This window comes from Ursus americanus, chromosome 8, assembly GCF_024610735.1.
Source record: "Ursus americanus isolate L20-20 chromosome 8, mUrsAme1.1.p, whole genome shotgun sequence".
Lineage (NCBI taxonomy): Eukaryota > Metazoa > Chordata > Mammalia > Carnivora > Ursidae > Ursus > Ursus americanus.
In genome coordinates this window covers 82463042-82483994 of record NC_142134.1, presented here as the reverse complement: position 1 = coordinate 82483994, position 20953 = coordinate 82463042, and the positions used below count along the sequence as shown (strand labels likewise).

The 20953-nt window shown below is 54.1% G+C and overlaps 1 protein-coding gene across 3 annotated transcripts; it reads right to left on the bottom strand.

Annotated features, from left to right (window-relative positions):
• Window positions 1–1059: 1059 nt before the first annotated feature.
• NELFA (negative elongation factor complex member A) lies at window positions 1060–20612 on the bottom strand. Of its 3 annotated transcripts, none has more exons than XM_045774833.2 (11): window positions 20403–20612; window positions 9098–9269; window positions 7538–7702; window positions 6335–6424; window positions 4679–4809; window positions 4515–4584; window positions 4077–4165; window positions 3233–3344; window positions 2179–2456; window positions 1926–2025; window positions 1060–1815 (listed from the first exon to the last, which is right to left on the bottom strand). In XM_045774833.2, exons 1-11 carry the CDS (start codon window positions 20610–20612, stop codon window positions 1631–1633), a joined length of 1602 nt encoding a protein of 533 aa, XP_045630789.1. In that variant the 3' UTR covers window positions 1060–1630. The 3 variants fall into 3 exon arrangements, with proteins under 3 accessions (XP_045630789.1, XP_045630790.1, XP_087720474.1); XM_045774834.2 differs by having other exon boundaries at window positions 7538–7699; XM_087864348.1 differs by lacking the exon at window positions 20403–20612 and adding an exon at window positions 19129–19274.
• Window positions 20613–20953: the final 341 nt, after the last annotated feature.

Below are 20953 nucleotides of genomic sequence, written 5' to 3'. Positions count from 1 at the left end.
TCGGGTGTGGCGCCCACGGCAAGCGGGGAGACTCCGTTTGCCCCGTCCCGCAAGGAACCGTGTGCGACACCCCACCTCCTGGGCCTCCCACACGCTCAGGTCCGCACTTCTGAAGCCTCTCAAGTTCTGATCCCGACATACAAACCACAGGGTGTGTAGTGCCCACCTTCCAGAACTACCGTATTTCCAGGAATTAAAGATAAGCCCGTTTTGATGAAAATTAACACAAACGACGATCCTCCGAGCAGCATAGTGTTGGGTGCTAGTCACTAGAGTGAATTGCTGTCACCGGTGTCGTGGTGTCCGCCGTACCCTGTTGAGATGTGAAATGCCCTGTCAGAAATTAAATATGAACTGAAATGTGCCTGTCGGTGTCGGAGCCTCATACAGAATGAGGTCAGGCTCCTTTTAGGAACACTCGGTGCTCTCACCGGTCTGGATAGACTTAAAAACTTGAAATTCCTTCTGGGGGTAACAGACTGAACTGTAGAGTGAGAACTGCCAGTCAGGGGAAAATAGCATTTAAAGTGGGACGTTGTGTTTGGAAAACTGTATATGAGTATTTTTGTATTAAAATTTTTTTAAAGGCTTTTTTTCTTAAACTTAATTTATATGGGATTGCATTTTGAAGTTTGGGGCTTTTTCCCCACTTTTGCAGTTTCTTTGGCACCTGGCACAGCCCCGACAGGACACCCCTCCCTGCCCCCCTGCATCCTCCGACTGCTGTCCCGCTCTCGACTTGCCAGGGAGAGGCTGACGGGGCCTCGGGAGGTACAGCCAAAAGAAGACACAGTAAGCAGGGCTCCCCTTTTTGGGGTAAATAATTTGATTACCAGAAATCCCCATTAAAGGTGAAAAGGTCAGGAGAGGAGCTGCCGACTCTTCTCAGGTGGCACTAGGTTCAGCTCCAGGTCCTAGGTCTTCTCTGATAAAGAGCCTCTGGCCGTGGCTGTGTCAGGAGAGGGTGACCGTCCTGCTGCCCCCACCAGCCCCCACCCCGAGAGGGGCTGTGGCCCTAGAGCAGAGAGGACAGGCTGGCCCGAAACACAGCTCCGGGGCTTTCTTTAGAAAAGCTATACTTTAATTACTGCGATCGTTTGTACAATGAAAACAGGTACCAGAAGCCTGGTCTCAACGCTCACAACCGTACAAAAGACAAATACAACACCTGCATGTGGCACGCGTGGCCTGGCATCTCCCACTCTGGGGCACGTGGCAGGCCGTCCCCACCCCATTCTCAACTGCGCTGGGCCTCACCTTGGTCCCCTCAACCTCGTGGGGGCGGGGAGAGCATCGCACTAGCAAGTAAGAGCCCTCCCTCGTGGTCAGTGGAATTTAAGAAAAAATTTAAAAAAAGATAAAAGTCTAAACAGGCAGAGCTGTCGCTAAAATTAGGAAGTTATAACTTTTTTGGTTAACTTTAACAATTCAAAAATGTAATATTGAATCCAAAAAAGTATCTGAAATCACACAAAAGGTAACCCATATTAAAATTTAAAAAATAAGTCCAGAACACCCCCAAGAAATGAACCTAAAAGCTTCCGTGGGCTGGGGCTCGGCAGCAGTCGCAGGCCAGTCACAGGTCGTCCCTCAGAGCCCCGCAGTGACGGCAGGCGGGGGCGGGCGGCCCCTAGGACACGTTGGCCATGGGCTTGTACTTCTTGAAGCGCGTCCACTGGCCCGTGGCATAGTTCATCTCGAACACGGTGTCCACCAGCATGGTGGTGCTGCCCTGGCCGTCCGACTTGGGCAGGTCCTCCGTGTGCTCGCTGAGCTTGATCTGGATCACGTCGCCCTGCTCCTGGCACGGGTTCTCTGTGGAGGGCAGGGGCTGCTGGGTGGGGCACCGGGGCCCTCGCCCCCCCCCCCCCCCGCCATGGGACCCTCCCCCCACCCCCCACCTCGGGCGGGCTGGGCACACCCACCTCGGGAGCCGGCCATGAAGCCCAGGATGAGGGCCTTCTCGGGCCGTGTGACTTTGTTGGCTGTCTTGAACATCTCCTGCGCGGCGAACATCTGCTCTCTCTGCAAGCGTGGAGAAGGGGTGTGGGTACCCGGGCCCTCCTAGCACCCTGCCTGCGTCCACCCGGAGGCCCATGCCGGGCACGCTGCGGGTGTGGGCGGCTGAGGCACACCACCTTCCCGGTGGCCCTCGCCTACTGCCTAGGGCACACCTACCGTGAGGGACAGGTTCTTCTTGGGCTGCTGCTGGGCAGGGGGCTGGGTCTGTGGGGCCACCATGGCCACCGGAGGTGTCTGGGCGGCCGGGGTGACGGCTGGGGGTGTGGTGGGTGTCAGGGGAGAGGTGGGCGTCGAAGGCGCAGATGCGGCTGGGCTTGGGCCGCTGTTGTACATGGGGGCCCTCTGCTTGAACTGCGCCGGCAGCACGGGGCTGGGGGTACTGGCTTCCTCCGGCGGCCGGCTGGCCTGCAGCCCGGCTTCCCGAGAAGATGGTGCTGTAAGCAGAGCGAGGTCTGGTGAGGGGGCTGGCAGGGCCGGGGGCTCCCCAGCCCCTCCTGGGGAAGGGGGGCAGGATCTGCTCCACCTCCCAGCCCTGACTCCTCGACCCTGCTCATCCCGAGACCGCGGCTCCGGGTCCCCACGGGGCCGGAACCATGGGTGGCACTTAACAGCCCACTGGCGGGCTCGAGCCCCCTGAGACCCTCACCTTGAAGCCAAAGGTCTCGGGCTTTTCCACACCGGCAGAGGAGACGTGCAGGCCCAGGTCCCCCCACCTCCACCCACCGCCCCAGTAAGACAGGAAGGCCGCCGCCTCCAGCCCCACGACGCTGCTGGCCCCCGCGGCCCTCTCTGGCCACTTCCGCTCCCGGGCCCAAGCTCCTGGCGGGCAGTCAAGCCCCGTGGAGCAAGAGCCCCAGAGCCGAGGCCATTACCCGGGGCCCACCTTTTCTTCAGAAATCCTGGGACCGTGAGGGGACCCCTGGACTCTGAGGCGCGGTCAGCTAGGCCACCCCCTCTGCTCTCCCGCAGAACACGCTCCTGCCGGGCTGTGCAAAGGGGCCACTGCGTTTGCCCCCAGAAAGGGCAGAGCGGGTGAAAACTTTGGGTTCATTCCTGGAAACTCATGCTGGCAGGTCAGCACCAGCAGCAGCTCAAGGAGGGCACGGCACAGATGTTCTGATGGCCAGGGAAGCCCCGTGCCAGCAAGTCCAAGGCAGATGCTGCTCCGTCCCATCCCCAGCAGGGGGGCACTCCCTGGTGGGGGGCTCACCTGCCGGGCTCTCGGAGCTGGGGACGTAGGACGAAGCCGGGACCGCGCTGGGTGTGGCGGGCAGGTAGCTTGTGGAGGGCAGCGCGGGCTCGCTGTTCAAGGACCCGAGTTTCTGGAACACAGAGTTTACAGTCCCTCCGTGAAGGGGCCCAGGGCTGGCTCCACCATGACCCTCCACCCCCGACCCTGGGGCAGGAGAGCGGGCTCTGCTGTCCCCAGGGCTGGGCTGCCCCCATCCGCTTAGGGAGTTTCCCAAACCAGCTGCCTCTAAGGAGAGAAGGTTGTTCGAGGTCTCCTCTTACCACAAAGAAATGATAAAGGGAAGACTCCCTCGTCGTAGGAAATGAGTAGGAAATGAGGAAACAGCCTCACAACAGGAAGAAACTAAGCCGTTACCCAGAAACAACCCTGGCCTCACGGCCTTTCTGCAGCCCTGGCCTGTGGCCCTGAACCCACGAGCGGCACCGTGCGCAGTCTGCGCGGACAAGACTCCAAGCAGCAGGCTGTGTTTGGCCGCGGATGTCCCCCACGGTGGGCGGGCCCCACGCCCCACACGCAGGTCCCACGGCCGGCACTGCCATTCCCAGTGGACAGAGGGGAAACCAAGGCACAGCAGTGAGGAGACTCGCCACGGAGCTCCCCCAGAGAGCACGTGGGGGAGTGCGTAGAACCCTAGGGCGCCGCCCACGTCAGGGCCTCCGGGCAGCGCTGCCCCTCGCACCCGCATCTTCCCTGCAGGGCACGCTGTGTGGCTAAGCGCCGGGACAAGAGGGAGCACACAGAACGGCTGCGTGAGGAGTCGGGGGGCAGACGTGGAAGGCGCCACAGCAGCGCCGAGCCCCACCTGTGTGGACACCAGGCCAGCTGCGTAATCGGGGGTGGCGTTCTCCACGACGGTCTCTTCCTTGGCCGGCTTTTCCACCACTTCCGCATCTGCCGACAAAGCAGAGTCCGTGCCAGTGCGCCCGAGGGCTCGGCACCCTGCGAGTGGGCCCCCAGGGTGCGGGAGGGGCCCACGCCAGCCGCGCACCCCCAGCCAGCGTCCGGAAACACCACTCTGGGCGGGGGCTTCGGACACAGTGTCCGGGCAAAGGCGGCAGCGAGCGAGTTGTAGGAAAGGTCTGCCCCGTGTGATCACAGCTCCCCCATTAGGGATGGTCTTGTTGAGACAGAAAAGCCGCCAGAGGCATGAGAAAGCCAGGCCTCGGTGAGAAGAGGAAGCGGGACGGGTCGGAGGCACAGCCCGACGGCCCGGACCCTGCGGGGAGCCCCGCCTACGTACCCAGCGTCTTCCTCCTCCTCTTTGCCTCTCGGCCAGCACCCACCATATCCAGCTCAGAAATGTCGAGCAGCTGCCGGAACAGACAGAAGCCCAGCCTTAGCTGCGGCATGAAGGACGCCGGGCCGGTCTGCTCAGGCCATGGAGGCCAGAGGGGAAGTGCCCACCTTCACTCCCCTCTCCTTCCGCAGAGGAGTCCTCGAAGGCGGGATGGGGGTCCGGTTCCCGGCAGGGCTGAAGACACTGGGGGTGGTGGGACTTCTGAAGGGTGCCTGCTTCGGGATGCCTTTGAGCGGGGCTGCAGAGAGGACGGCGCCCATCAGTGGCCGCCCGGGACGGGGCTGTCCCACACAGCAGGACTTTGGGGCGTGGCTTGTCTCCTGCCACTTCCACACCTTCCTACACGGAGCAGAGGCCACTCCGCCAGCACACTCCAAGGAAGGAGGCGCTCGGCTGCCCGCTTCGCCAGCCCAGTGCCCTTCCCGCCCCCCGCGAGCCTGTCAGACGCTCAGCAGGTGTGACCCCAATTTCCACCGACTGGCTGTATCTCCGAGGGTGGGTGGAGGTGACCTCACCAGGGCACCTGCGACCCTGGGCCTTAGGGAGTGAAGGCCACCTTCACTTGGGTAGCCAAGCACTCAGGCGTCGAGTCAAAGAGCAAGGCCATAGGAAGTGATGACATCACAGCCAGTCTATGACATTTTTGCCAAAAACACCAACAAAAACAAAGATGCCACACTTCCAGCCATCCACCCAACACACCGAGTCTTTCAACAGCCCAGACGGGACTCTCGACCTAGCTTCCTTCTTACAGCCCTCAGCGAGTGGATCTGTCCCCGGCTAGACCCCCACATGCACTGCAGCCAGAATCCCCCTGCCCTCTCCCCGAGTCTGGTCACCAGTCTGTCAAAACAGAGCTGCCTGACACAGGGACTGTACTACCTGAACAGGGCCTGTCCCTGTCGCCGGGCATCTGGCGACTCCCACCTCCCGCCTCCAGGACCCCATCTCAGCACTCACACAGACCCACACACGCTCGGGTCTCACACCATGATGTGGGCCCAGGGTATACGTGGCCCCCTCCCGGCACCGCAGGGACCAGGGCAGAGAAGCACGCTGGACCTTGAACTGGACGCTGTGTCAAGGGCATAGTGACCACGCCACTGCCCTCAGGACACCTCGCTGGGGCGGGCCCTACAGAAGGGGACAAGACTTCCACCAACAGGTGTGTGCATCTGTTCTGTTTTCAGGTGCCCCAGCTTCCCTGATGTTCAGTCGGCCCTGGGACGTGGGACAATGGCCGTTCTGCCCTCTTGCCCTTTGAGTTTTGTCCAGTGCCTTCTGGGGTCAAAGCCCCAGGGCAACTGGGTTTCTCTTCACAGCACGTGTGCAGGGCTTTCTGTATCCAACCCTGAGGGAAGGAGCGAGGCACAGCCTGAGAACATGACTTTGGGGCACTTTCCTCTCCATCTGCAGGGGGCGCCCCTTTCCCTCCCCCCACAGAACAGCTCTGGGCTCGACCCACGCCAGCCTGGGGGCGCCTTGAGGGAAACCAGCACTTCCCTCAAATTCTGGCCTGGCTCCAATTAGCATGTTCACACATAACCTTCCAGGTCCTTCTGCAGGTGGAAAACCTGAACTCAACCCTGGGCGGTCTCCTCATTTCACGCGTTCCTTTCACCTCAAGGCGACATTTAAATGACGCTGCTAACAAGGAAAGACCCCATCTTTGAGGTCGAGCCCCAATCTCTGACAAGCAATGGACAGCTCAGACCCAGGGGCCGGCCCAGGAGCGCGTCCTGTGGCTCCACACGCGGCCTTACTTGTGGTGTCCATCTTCCGGAGCAGCCCCCGGCCCTTGGCGTGGAAGGGCACCCCCGCGCTCCTCTTCAGCTGCTGGGCCGTCTCGGTGGCTGGAAGAGGGTTGCGTTAGGTCAGCCAGGCGCCTTTAGCCGCAGGTGCGTTACTGCCTCACTCGATCGGGCCCACGAAGAAGGCGCATGTGTTAGGGAGACAGACCCGTGTCTGTACGGATGCTAAGTAAGCATCCACGCGTCCCCTGAGAGGCCCAGCCCGATTTCCAGGTCGTGTTTTCTGCTTAGCAAACAGAGCCGGGGGCGGAAGAACCGCACTCCCGAGGTCCCGAGAGGGGCCCTCTCTCTCCCCGGGGGCTGGAGGGAGGCCCCATGGGCACGGTGGAGCGTCCTCACCGGTGGTCACCGGGCAAGGTGTGACGTTTCTCCTCACAGATGCAGAAATACAAGGAAGTAAACAAGGTTTTCCCGAGATGGCTCGGTGGGGACGGGAGAAGGGGAAGGTGACCCGCGAGGCCGGGGCCAGAGGCTCGTGCCCAGCACCAGGTCCTGTCCCGGCGGGGGAGCGCCTGCTCGCTGCTCGGGCACCGGGGCCTGAGGCTGCGCCCGAGCCACGTCCTGCCGGCGCCGTGCAGCAGCCCCGGACCCCGGATACCAGATTCTCGGCAATCCGGGCATTTACGTATGTGGTGAATACCAAGTCCATGGCCATTCAAAATAAAAGTTAACTGAAATCTGTGTTTTACAATTTGAAGGAATCAATTTCCTTGCCTTTTTTCTGGCAAATATCTTCCACACACATTTTACACACCACTATTTGAGAAAACATTAAATAAAATGGCTAAACATGTTTAAGGTCAAAGGGACATCATCTGCAACTCCAGAAAAAAGCAAAGTTACAAGAGAGTCCAGCCTTTCTTATTGCCCACGTGACTCATGACTCTGTTTGTAGCAAAGATTACAGACATTTGAACCTAAAAATTCTAAAGTTTCTAAAGCAGACTTCAGAACACAATTTAGCATAGCAATAAATAAATTCTTAAAAAAAAAAAAACCCAAACCCAAAACTTTATGTAGCTGGCTATCTTCAACACTAGGTATCATAAAATCTAAAAGAACTCTAGAAATAAAAACCGCAGAGGAAGACAGAAGCGTGATCTGAGCCGTCAGAGTCCCCAGCGCCGCAGGGCCTCCGAGGGGGGGGGCACTCACATTTCTGCAGGAGCTCTGCCCTCAGCGTGGCGCTCTTCGGTTTCCTTTTTAACTGGAAATGTTTCACTGGGGGAGTGAGGGGTCCGGCGAGGGTCGTCAGGGCGTTTTTATTCAAGTACTGGCACTCCAGTGGCAGCATGGCGGACGCTTCACACTCGTTCACTGCTTATTCGAGAACCAACACAACACGTTAGAGGCTGCGTCCCCCTCACACGGGCCACAGCTTGCACAGCTCATGTGAAAACATGAACCAAAATGCAGTCTCCTATTTATAGTCCTGGATCTTCCACTTTGTTATCAAGACAGAAGACAAGTGCACGGACTCCCCAGAGCCTCCGCTCCACCATCACCCAACAGTCAAGGCCGCCAACACGGCTGGGGTCAGACGGGCGGCCTGGCTGCTACGTCCCGGCCTGCCTGGTCCTCCTCAGCCTGGGCACCGCAGATGTTCTCTGACACCACCGTTTTTGGAGGGCGTTGTAAGCATCCCAAGGGCTTCGGAAATGCCGAAACACGCCCCCAGCAGCAGGAAGGGAAAGTCTGCGGTGGTCACAGCCAGGGGTCTCTCCCAGCCCCTGCTGAACCCCAGCCCTCAGAAGCAGCACCCAGGCAGCTCCCTGGCTCTGCGTGCTCACCCAGGAGTCAGAGCTCAGGAGAAACCTGGGGGGAAGGAGCTCGAACCCAGCCCCCACTCTTCTTGTGCACCTCTCTCCCCCCATGCCACTCCCTCTAGGACCAGGTCCCCCAGGAGCCAAGGAGCCCACCTGGAGCTGAAGACAGAGCAGGCCCTTCCCACCCAAGAGACGTCACCCAGGTGGGCATGGTGCTCACCTGGACCCTCGTCAAGCTAAGCACCAGGACAGAGACCTCTCGGCTTTGCTTCTAGGCGCTCCGGCAGTACCCGCGGAGCGTGTGCGCCATCAGAGATCAAGTGAGGACCGACAGAGTGTGACGGGAGGGTCACCTCGTAGGGGAAAAGGGATGTCACGGGCCGCCTGCGGAGGACGGCCCGGCCACTGGCCCTGCGGCAGCACGGGTCCCATCTCTAAGGGGCACGTCAGGTCCAGCTCTCCAAACGAGGAGACGAACCCGGGGAGGAACTGCCGGCCTCCTCCTCTAGGTTCTTTCTGACCCTTTGCGAACACTTCCTAAGTGGTTTTCAGCTCACGTTCAAAACAACTGAACTGGTGGTATTTTCGACACACATTCTGAGCCTCTACTCTGTGCCAGGGAATGTTCTAGGCTCTGGAGTTGCAACCCGAAGGGACAAAGCCCATAGCCTCAATGAGCTGAGCAGGAGAGAGCGCACGTGAACCCAAGAACAGTAACAAACGTCAGATCAAGCACGTGCGGTCTGCAGCGGCCTGCGGGCTGCCCCCAGGTGGTTTCCAGAGACTCTGGCCAGAAGCTGGGTGGCAGCATCCGGGGTGGCAGGGACAGACCGTGCACACAGCATGCAGGCCCATAATGCAACACTCTAGACGCCAAATTCACTTCAGAAAAGAGGTTTAAAGGAGGACCTGTTTCCCTCCTCCCACCATGAAACACACACACAAATACCCTTTTCTCTAAGTTCTCCTAAAATATCTTGAACGTTGGGATTCTGCTCTTCGAGGTCAAGGTTAAGCGAGCCTGTGTCGGGAAAGGACTTCAGGATGTCAGCTACCATGAGAACCCAGGGGTCCGAGTCCAGGGTGGCGAGCTGGATAATCTCTGCCAGGGCGCCCTTCATCTGCCAAGAAAGGAGAGACCGTAGTCCTGAGTGGGGGTGGGGGGCAGAGACACCACCCCTGCCTACCCTGCCTGGGAGCCCCCCACGACTCTGACACGCGCCAGAGCCTTGCTCAGGACCGCAGGACGGAGGCAGGCAGAAGGCAGAGGGGCCCCCTTCGCACCCCACTGTAGCTTCCGCGGGGCACCGACCGTGTTGGAGCCCTAGAGCGCCGCCTCCATGCCGGGCCCTGTCCTCACGGGAGCCTGCGGGCTCTCCTTCCTCTGTCCCCCGGCCCAAGGCCGCCTCTGCCAGGCGTGACGCCCACTCGCACCGAGGCCCCCACCTCGGCCCTCGCCCCACAGCCCCCGAGGTGGCTCCCCGTGTGCCGACACGCAGCAGACGGGAGGCCGTCCGAAGACGAAGACGAAGACGAGCGCCTGCCTTCAAGTGCGCGTCACCCAGACCCCCCGGCAGCCGCCGCCACCCCGTTCAGGAGACCTGCTTTGGGGCGCCTTCGGGACGGGGAGACGGCCTCCTGCCGCGTGACCCCCGGCCGGAGCCTGGGGAGGCCCAGACGCAGCTCCTCTCCATCCCTCAGACCTGAGATTCGCCCTCCCGGCCGGACGCAGTCACCACACCCACTGCACGGCGGGTCCCTCCCCTGCCAGGAGGTCAAAGCTCGGAGCTGTTCGACTCTGCCACCGGGCGCCCCCTGTCAGCCACACACAGGACCAGGCGCCAGTGAATGGGGTTCTAAAAGAAATACGTTCTTCTCAGGGCAAAAACTGTAAACATTTATTTTTTAACGTCTGCATGGGGGGCCTTTTTGTTATGGAAGGTCCTTCTAGCTGAGTTATAAGCTCTGTGCTGCATCAAAAACAAAAAGGCACAAAATGAAAGTTTAAACGATGTTGCTTGTCCCTTACTACAAAGAATTAAGGGTAAAAACATGTGTCAAGCAAACTAAAATTAAAAATGAAAATATGACTATCTAAATGTGTTTTCCGTGGCTCAGTAAGATGGCAGGTTCCACTGTGGGCGATCACCCCCAAAGCACTGAGAACAAGAAACGCAGACTGTGTGTGAGGAAAGTCCTGCGCACCCACACTCGCAGAGGACACCGCGGGGGGGAGAGGCCGCAAAGGTGATGTGGCCCCCATGGGCGGGCACACCTCACACACCCGGGAGACCAGCATCAAACACACAGGCAACGGTCGATGTTGGCAGAGGGGCAGAGAGACTGGAGCCCCCTGGACACACTGCTGGGCACGCGGCGCTGGGAGCCAGGCTGGTGGCTCCTCAGAGATGAGCATGGAGACCAGCCAGCTACAGTGGGTCCTACGGGGCCGTGGCAAGAATGAGGCCACCACACACGCACCGATACGGAAGCCTCACAAGATGAGATTTACAAAGAGCCAGACCCTTCTAATAACCTACCCGTTCTACAGACCCCGAGTCTCTCCCAAGAGCCAGGCGAGGTGGGGTGTGAGGGATACAGACACAAGCAAGACGCAAGACCTGGTCTCAAAATGCTCACAAGTGAGCACAAGATAAACGAAGAATCCACGAAAGTCTAGTGTTTTCAGTTGAATTGTACTCCAAAAAGATACACTGGAGTCCTAACGGCCAGAACCTCAGAACAGGACTGTGTCTGGAAACAGTCAAGTTACAACGAAGCCATTAGGCTAGGCCCCATCCAACATGACCAGTGTCGTTATAAAGAAGGGAAATGTGGACGCAGAACCAGACACTCAAAGAAACACAAGGTGAAGACAAAGCGACAAAATGGCTACGTGGCGGGAGTGACGCCCCCACCAGGCTCCAGAGACCAGCGGAAGCCACTCCAGGTTAGGAGAGGCACCCAGAGCTGTGAGACGGTGTATTTCTGTTGTCCTAAGCCACCTAGTTTGTGGTACTCTGTTCCAGCAGCCCCAGCAAACTAATACAACAACCATGAGGCAAAACGGACGATATTTTATAAAAATGTCAAAAAAAAAAAAAAAAGAAAAAAAGAAAAGAAAAAAGGCAGCGAGGTTAAAACCAAAAAGACTGCTGTTATGGACTGAACTGTGTCCCCCTCAAACTAGCAGAAAAGACCCTAATCCCCAGTGTGGTGGTAGTGGGAGGTGATAAGGTCCTGTGGGCAGGGTGTCCACAACAGGACTGGTGCCCTCGTATAAAAGAGATGCCAGAGCTTTCTCACTGCATGAGCGCAAAGCCAGAAGGAAGCCGGCCCTCGCAAGACACTGAATCAGCCAGCACCTTGAACTTGCACTTCCCAGCATCCAGAATTGTAAGAAATGTCTGTTGTTGAAATGCCGTATTTTGTTACGGCAGTCCAGACCACTTTTAGATTAAACAAGGTCTTCAACAAGAATCCTACCTTCAGCCGTGTTCTCACGGCTTTCACTGGGTTTCTGGGGGGAGACAGATGCTCGAATAAGAAAGGAGCTTCCAGTCCTTGCCAAGAGGGCAATCTGGCGTGCGCTGCTGGAACATGGCATGCCCTCATGAGTGCGTGCACTCGCGCTCTCCCTCCCTCCCTCTCTCTCTCTCATACACACACACACACATTCATGAGCAAGAGAGTTGGTCTGCATCTAAATACACGGTTGGAGACAGATTCGGGACTCAGAGGAAAATAAAACTGGCTTCCAATCTCACAGCATGTCTGAGGGTGCACTCCTGATACATTGAAGACCCATCAGTGAATAGAAGGGCTACAAAGTGAAAAGAAATGAGAGAGGCACATCTAATGACGTCTTAAAACTTAAAAAGGACAAGCCATAAACCCAAAAATTTATTACTATGTATTGAAATGAAAGATTTCTGTTCAGTGAAGGGCAAATAAAAAAGCTAACAGACAGGTAACAGAATGGCAGATGCAATCTGTAATGTTCAAAACCAGCAGTGTTTACTATCCAAAATATACAGAGTCCCTGAAATCAACAAGATAGTAACCCTAATAGAAACAAAGGCAGATGTCTTTTTTTTTTTTTTTTAGATTTTATTTATTTGATAGAGAGAGAGAGCACAAACAGGGGGAGCAGCAGGCAGAGGGAGAAGCAGACTCCCCACTAAGCAGGGAGCCCGATACGGGACTCAATCCCAGGACCCTGGGGTAATGACCTGAGCCAAGGGCAGACGCTTGACTGAGCCACCCAGGCGCCCAAAGGCAGGTGCTATTAACAGGCAATGGACAAGGCGGAAATGTGAGAAGGCAGTGGACGCAGGCACAGCCTCCCTCAAATGAACACCAGGCAGTCCTTTCCAACCATCTGATCCACAAAAACAGGAACGTGCACAAAACCGAGGGGGAGGGGTGGGGGGAATACACGCGCTGTCAGGCACTGCAGGTGGGAGTATGGACAGTACGATGTCACCACTTAAGCAAATACATTCTATGACCCAACACTTCCACCTCTGGGCATAGATTCCAAAGAACTCTCCAGAGTGACGCACGGGTAAGAAGGTCTGTGCTACAGTGCAACTCTCACAGCCAGGCCGGAGGCAGCCTGCCACCCAGGGCTGGAGAGGGACGTGCACAGGGACACCGAGTGTGCGGGCACTGATACTGACTATTTTAGGGCTTGTGGGCCACGTCAAAAAAAAAAAAAAAAAGGAATGACACAGCTTTGAACAATCCTTTGAATAACGCGCAAACATTCTTAGCTCATAGACCTTGCGAACAGGTCACAGCCCAGGTTGTCAACCCCAGGATTAGATGAAAAGCAACATGGGTTAATCTGAAAAATAATGTTTCGTTTAAAAACTCTGAAGTACATGAGACAAATAATTTACATCAATTAAAATAATATGCCCTGAAGGATTTGAGCAGATACACTACCAAAGATTTGCGATGCGAGACTGACAAGAGAAGATGCCCAGCGTCACTAGTGACTATGGAAACACAAACTGAACCCTGTGAGAGCGCCTGAGAGGACAAAGACACTATCAAACGTAGAGGCCGGCAGCTGGAGCCCTGTCCACTGCTGGTGGAGGGTGGCAAGGGACCACCACTCTTGGAGAGCAGTCTGCCAATTTCTTTAGAAGCAAAACAAACAGGGGCACCTGGGTGGCGCTGTCGGTTAAGCGTCCAGCTCTCGATTTCAGCTCAGGTCATGATCTCAGAGTCTTAAGATCCAGCCGCAGCAGGCTCTGGGCTCAGCAGGGAGTCTGCTTGAGATTCTCTCTCTCCCTCTCTCTCTTCCCCTCCCCATGTGCTCTCTCTCAAATAAATAAATAAATCTTTAAAGGGGGAAAAAAAGGAAGTGGAACACACACCTAGCACCTAGCCACCCCTCTCCTGTGTGTTTCCCCCGGAGAACAAAAGTCCGCACAAGGACAAATCCGTTTCTGGAGCATGTCCATAGGAAGCAGCCTACTCAGTCAAAGTTAAGAACTACAGGGGCACCTGGCTGGCTCCGTCAGAGCATGCAACTCTTGATCTCAGGGTCACTAGTTTGAGCCCCAGGCTGGATGCAGAGATTACTTAAATAAACTTACAAAAAAAGTTATAAGGTGGGGCACCTGGGTGGCTCTGTAGGTTAAGCATCTGCCTTTGGCTCGGGTCATGATCCCAGGGTCCTGGGATCGAGCCCCATGTCGGGTTCTCTGCTCAGCAGGGTGTCTGCTTCTCTGTCTCCCTCTGCCTGCTGTTCCACCTGCTTGTGCTCTCTTTCTCTCTGTGTCAAATAAATAAATATCTAAAAATAAATAAACAAATAGTGTTAAAAAAAGGAAAAGTTTTCTTAATACCAAGAAAATAAAAATGCTTTTCAGAAAAGTAAACTACCCAGAATGGCCTAATTGTTTTGCAATCTAGCTAGTAAGTTCTTTATTGTAACTTCTTATAATATGGAGGTGCCTGGGGGGCTCAGTTGGTAGGGCACGTGACTCTTAATCTTGGGGTCATTGAGTTCAAGCCCCATGTTTGGTGTAGAGCTTACTTACAAAAAATTAAAAATTCTTGAAATATGGACAAAGTCCCAGAACTACATATATTGATGTATATCAATGAAAAAAGCTGATATATCTATATTAAAGCCAGACAAAAAAAGACTTTAAGGACAAAACATTACCACATATAGAAATCTCTATATGACGATCCATGGTTCAGTTCACCAGGCAATTATAATAATTCTAAATTTACATGTACCTAATAACACAGCCTCAAAATATATAAAGCAAAAGTTGATAAAACTGTAAGGAGGAATAGACAAATCTATATCATAATAGACATCAACATACCCCCGTAATTGGTAAAATAATTTTTAAAAAATCAGTAAGACTATAGTAGACCCATGCAGTACAACATACAGATCGACCTAATGAACATGTACTGGGCAGTGGGGCTCAAAACTAGAGAACAAACATGCTTCTCCAGTTCAGTCACCATGGTTACAACTGACTACATATCTCGCTATTAAGCAAATCTTAAATTTCAAACAACTGAAATAATGTAGACTGTATTCTCTGACAAGCACTCAACACAGCTACAATTCACCAACAAAAACATAACTAAAATCTCTCCCTCTCCAACGTATGGAAACTAAGAATTCTAAACTACACAGGATCAGTGAAGGAATCATCATAGAAATGAGGAAATACTGTGACTTAGTAATGAAAATGGTATTTATCAAAACTTGCAGGATGCAGCTAATGCTGGGATTAGAAGAAAATTTATGGCTTTACACATATATTTTAGGGGAAAAAAGATGAAAAATGAGGTCAGAATCCAACTTAAGAGATTAGAAAAAGAACAAAATAAAAAAGAAAGAAGAAAATAATGAAAGTGCAAAAAAGTAGTGGAACAGAAAACAAATACATAACAGAGACTATCAACAAAGCCAAAAGTTGTACTTTGAAGTCTTAGAAAATTGACAAATATCTGGTGAGATGAATCAAGAAAAAGAAAAATGAGAAGAAAAAAAAAGAAAAATGAAAAAGGGAACTTCACTGCACATGCTTCTGATATTAAACAGATAAAAGGATATTAACTACTTTACGCTAATAAATTTAAAGTTTTAGTAGAAATGGCTGATCCTTTAAAAAATATATAACATTTAACCTTTACTTAAGAAGACTATAAAACCAAAAATCAATACTCAAAATCTTCCCACAAAGGAAATCCAGGTCCCCCATATGGTTTTATTACTACGTTTTACCATACATTTAGGAAGAAATAATTTGATTATTAAACTTCCAAAGAAAAGGAAGACAGAGGATACACTACAATCCCTTTTATAAGGAGGGTAGCAAAACTTCATACCAAAATCTGACAAGACAATATGAGAAAGTAAAACTAGAGGGGTGCCTGGGTGGTGCAGTTAAGCACCCTACTCTTGGTTCTGGCTAAGGTCATGATCTCAGGGTCGTGGGATCAAGCCCCATAATGGGCTCCGTGCTCAGCACAGAGTCTGCTTGAGATTCTCTCTCCCTCTTTGTCTGCCCTTCCTGCTCATGCTCTCTCTAAAATAGATAAATAGAGGCGCCTGGGTGGCACAGCGGTTAAGCGTCTGCCTTCGGCTCAGGGCGTGATCCCGGCGTTCTGGGATCGAGCCCCACATCAGGCTCCTCCGCTAGGAGCCTGCTTCTTCCTCTCCCACTCCCGCTGCTTGTGTTCCCTCTCTTGCTGGCTGTCTCTATCTCTGTCGAATAAACAAAAATAAAATCTTTAAAGAAAATAGATAAATAAATCTTAAGGAAAAAAAAGAAGAAAAAGTAAAATTAGAGGTTAATCTCACCCAAGAACATAAATACAAAATTCCTACACAAAGTATCAGGACAACGTAATCCAACAATATAAAATGGCTAAATGGGGGCACCTGGGTGGCACAGTTGGCTGAGCCTCTGACTCTTAGTTTCAACTCAGGTCATGATCTTGGGGATTCTGGGATCAAGACCCACGTTGGCTCCACACTCAGTGCAGAGTCTGCTTCAATGCGCATGGAGTCACAGTGTGACTGGAAATGTCTAGAAAAGATAAATTCTTAGACACAGAAAGCAGATTAGCGGTTGCCTCAGGCTGGGGAAGGTGAGAGTAGTGGTGAAGGGGGAGACTGCAAACGGGTATGGGTTTATTTTGGGGCTGATGAAAATGTTTTAAAATGGACTAGGATGATGGTCACACAACTCTGAATATACTAAAAACCACTGAACTGGACATTTCAAATGAGTGAATTGTATGGTATGTGAATTATATCTCAATAGAACTCTTAAGAAAACTCATTCATGACTACAACTTTAAAAAAAAAATTTAGGGGGTGGGCGTCTGCGGGGCTCAGTCAGTTAAGTGTCTGCTTTCAGCTCAGGTCATGATCCTGGAGTTCCAGGATCGACGCCCATTTCAGGCTCCCTGCTTTTCTCTCTCCCTCTGCTCCTCCCCCTACTTGTGCTCTCTCACTCGCTCACTCTCTCAAATAAATAAAATCTTAAAAAAATTTTTTTTTAATTTAGAAATAGGGGCACCTGGGTGACTCAGCTGGCTGAGTGTCTGCCTTCTGCTCAGGTCATGACCTTGGGGTCCTGGAATCAAGCCAGCATCTGGCTGTCTACTCGGCAGTGAGTCTGCTTCTTCCTCTCCCTCTGTGATCTCTCTCCCTCTCCCTGTCTCTCAAATAATAAAAAAAAAAAAAAAAAAAAAAAAATTTTAAGATTTTATTTATTTATTTGAAAGACAGAGCCAGAGAGAGCCAGCGGGAGGAGGAGATTCCCTACCAAGCAGGGAGCCCGATCTGGGGCTCGATCCCAGGACCCCGGGATCATGACCTGAGCCAAAGGCAGATGCTTAACTGACTGAGCCACCCAGGTGACCCTAAATAAATAAAATCTTTAAAAAAAAAGATAGGGGTGCCTCAGTGGCTCAGCTGGTTAAGTGTCTGCCTTCAGCTCAGGTCATGATCCCCACATCAGGCTCCCGGCTCAGCGGTAAGTCTGCTTGTGCCTCTCCCTGCCGCTCCCCGCTTGTGCTCTCTTTCTGTGTCAAATGAATTAAAAAATATATATATTAAAAAAAATTTTTTAAATAAATAAAATATTAAAAAATCTAGAAATAGAAGAGAATTTCCTTAACCAGATAAAATCTATCTACTAAAAATAACAGGAAACATAATACTTATCAGCAAAACAGTCAAAGTTCTCATTGTGTGATCAGAAAAAAAGACAAATGTACTGGAGGGGTCCTGGTAAGTGCAGTAAGGCAAGAAAAAGAAACAAAAAGTAATTGGAAAGAAATTAGTGAATACACAGAAAAACAAAGAGTCAACAGGAAAATATTGCCATTAGTAAGCCTTTAACACAGAAGCTATTCACAAACTCATCTAAAAAAATAAGTTTTAACAGATACCATTTACAACAGCATGAAAAATATGAAATATCTAATAACACATCTAACAGGAGATGAAAGACCTCCATGAAGAAAATCATAAACTTTATAACAAATATTGAAGAAGATCTAAACAGGAAGGTATGCTTATATTCATGATTTATCAATGAATATTAAGATGCTTTCACCCCAGAATGCACTGTAAATTCAACTCAGTCTTAATTAAAATGCTAATATGATGTATGTGTAACCTGAAGAGTGAAGATTAAATATATACAGAAGTAGAAACAACTAAGAATAGCCTAAGACGTCCCTGAAGAATAAAGTGGGAGGGTCTGCTGTGAGCTGGCAGGACTTTGTATACAGTGGCGGTAATAGGACATAGCGGGTTGTTGGCACAGCGATACATAAATAGCCTGAAGAAACAGAGCAGAGCCCAGACACAGACCCACAGAAGTGACAGTGCAAATCAACAGGGAAAGACAGCTGCTGGACTAATTGGACATCCATGTGGAAAACAAAATCGGACTCCCAGCTTCACACAATGATCAATCCCAGGGGGATGGAAGACTCCAATGTGAAAGGCAAACTGAGCCGCTCAAACCAGACGACAGGAGCGCCATCCGGCCGGGCAGGGCACGGCGTCCTCGACAAGACAAACGGCCCCACTCACAGAGGAAGGCAAGACTGGCACGGGCACCCGGTCACAGCTGAGAGCGTCTGTACCTCCACGGAGTCTGTGAAAAAGCCTACGTGAGGCTTAAAACTGGAAAACCACTGAAAAATGACTGCTAGCCAACATTTATAGATATGTGTGTTTTTAAAAACTTTATAACAACAACGACAACAACAACAACAAAAAAGACTGTAGGAAAAAAGATGTGAAGAGGTAACTCACAAAAAAGAGAATCAGTGAATAAATACATGAAAGGATACTCAACCATGTCAGTATTACGGCAAACACAAATCAAAACCACCCAACGTGGTGACTGTACTTAATAATATCGTATTGCATATTTAAAAGTTGCTAAGAGAGTAAGTCTTAAAAGTTCTCATCCCAAGAAAAACAAATTCTGCAGGTACGGTGAACTTACTGTGCTGATCGTATGCAATATACGCAAACATTGTATCATTACGTTGCATGTCTGAAGCTGATATAACATTGTACGTCAGTTACACCTCAATTTAAAAAAATGGGCACCTGCGTGGGACCAACTCTTGGTTTTGCTCAGGTCCTGATGTGAGGGTCCTGTGGTCCAGCCCCAACGGGGGCTCCCTGCTCAGCGGGGCGTCCGCTTCTCTCTGCCCCTCCCCCCTCACGTGAGCGCGCGCTCTCTCTTTCAAAGAAATAAGTAAATCTTTACAAAGATAAAAATAAATTTAAAAATGGTGAAGGTACTTTGGGAAAAAACAAACAAGAGAAACCCCCCAAACACCTTCAGATACCCAGCAGGCTGGCAAGTGTGGGTGAGGAGTTTCATCCGATACAACCACTTGGAAAAACAATGGAACCTAGCGCCCCGACCCCGCAATCCCACCCTGGATACACACCCCAGAGAAGGGCGTGCTCACTGACACCCTAGGCCAACGCAGTAACGCTGGCAACTGCATTACTCAAACAGCTGAAAGCCGTCCCCAAGCCGCTGTCTCCCCAGGACAGGACGGATGGAGCGCCGCCCGCTCAGGCAAGGGAACACTCTTCAGCAAGGAGAGTTAACGCGGAGCGGCGGCCGCGTGGACGCGTCGACCCCAGGCACGCGCACGCGCACAGCGGGCGCCGCCGCCCCCGCCAACCGCACAGATGCACCTGCGCCCGGCCCACCTGGCCGCAGCCAAGGTACACGCACCGCGACCGCAGCGGCGCGAAGCTGAAGCAGCTTTCCTGCTTCAGCATTCTGAAAATCCGGCTTTCCTCGCCAGAACCACCACGTGGTGCGCCGCGGCGGAAAGCACAGAAGACAAACCTCGCGTCCCCGCTCACCGCAACCACGTGAAGTCTTCGTGCGTGGAAAGAGCCGAAAAACACGCGGCCCTCAACGAGCGGCTACTCCGTGAGGGGCGCACAACACGCCCGGCCTCCGCCGCCCTCCCCGGCCCGGATCACGGCCCCGGGACCCCGCGTCCTCCGGCGGCTCCCCAGCCTCCCCTCCCGGCCGGTGGGCTCCAGCTGCTCCCCACCAGCGACCCGGGCGCGGGGAGGGTGGGGCCTGCGGGGCCGACGGTCCGGACACAGGCAGGCCTGACCGGGGAGGACGGAAAGCGGGTCCGTGGGGAGGGGGGCGTGAGGGTCGGGGGGTCCGGGCGCAGAAATGAGGGTCCGTGGGGAGGGGGTGTGTGAGGGTCCCGGGGCGGGAATGAGGGTCCGTGGGGAGGGGGGCGTGAGGGTCGGGGTGGGGGGGGGGGTCCCGGCGCGGGAATGAGGGTCCGTGGGGAGGGGGGCGTGAGAATCGGGAGGTCCGGGCGCAGAAATGAGGGTCCGTGGGGAGGGGGTGTGTGAGGGTCCCGGGGCGGGAATGAGGGTCTGTGGGGAGGGGGGCGTGAGAGTCGGGGGGTCGGGGCGCGGGAATGAGGGTCCATGGGGAGGGGGGCGTAAGGGTACGGCGCGGGAATGAAGGTCCGTGGGGAGGGGGCGTGAGGGTCCCGGGGCGGGAATGAGGGTCTGTGGGGAGGGGGGCGTGAGGGTCGGGAGGGTTCCGGGTGGCCGTGAAGGTCCGGGGCAGGGCTGCGAGGGGGTAGGCAGGGACGGTCGGAGAGGAGGGGGCTGGGCCCGGGGTCTCGGGTCACTGGAAGTGACGGCCCCGCGCCCCCACCGCCGCCCGCCTCACCTCGTCCACGGTGCGGCGCGGGAGGTGCAGCGTCCCGAGCAGCAGCTTGAGCTTCACGGCCGATGAAAGGCCGTGGAAGCAGAGGCGGATGTTGTCGATGACCGCGGCGGTGAGCAGGGAGGCGATGCTGGGCGGCGCCCACAGCTCGTCCGTGGCCCCAAGCTTGTTGTGCAGCCACAGGCCCGTGTCGCTCTCCCGCATGGACGCCATCTTGGGGGGAGAAAGCCGGGCGCTGCCGAGCCGGCATCTTATGAAGACACCTACGCGCCCGCGGCGAGGACCCCCAACATGGCGGCGCCCGCCGGGGCGGGCCGGTGACGTAGCCAGAAGGGCGGGGCCTCGGCGAGATGCATCGTGGCAACGCCGAGGAAGGCCCGCCGGCTGCCGTAACAGAGCATGGCGCCGTCCGCGGCCGGCCCTGCGGACGGCCGTGGAAGATGACGTTAGGAGGGGGCGCCGCACCTCTGTGGCGGATGGGCGCGGCGTCTTGGGGCGCAGGCTGGCGGGTGTCCCGGCGCGCGGCGAAGCGGAGCGCGCTTGCTGGGTTGGCG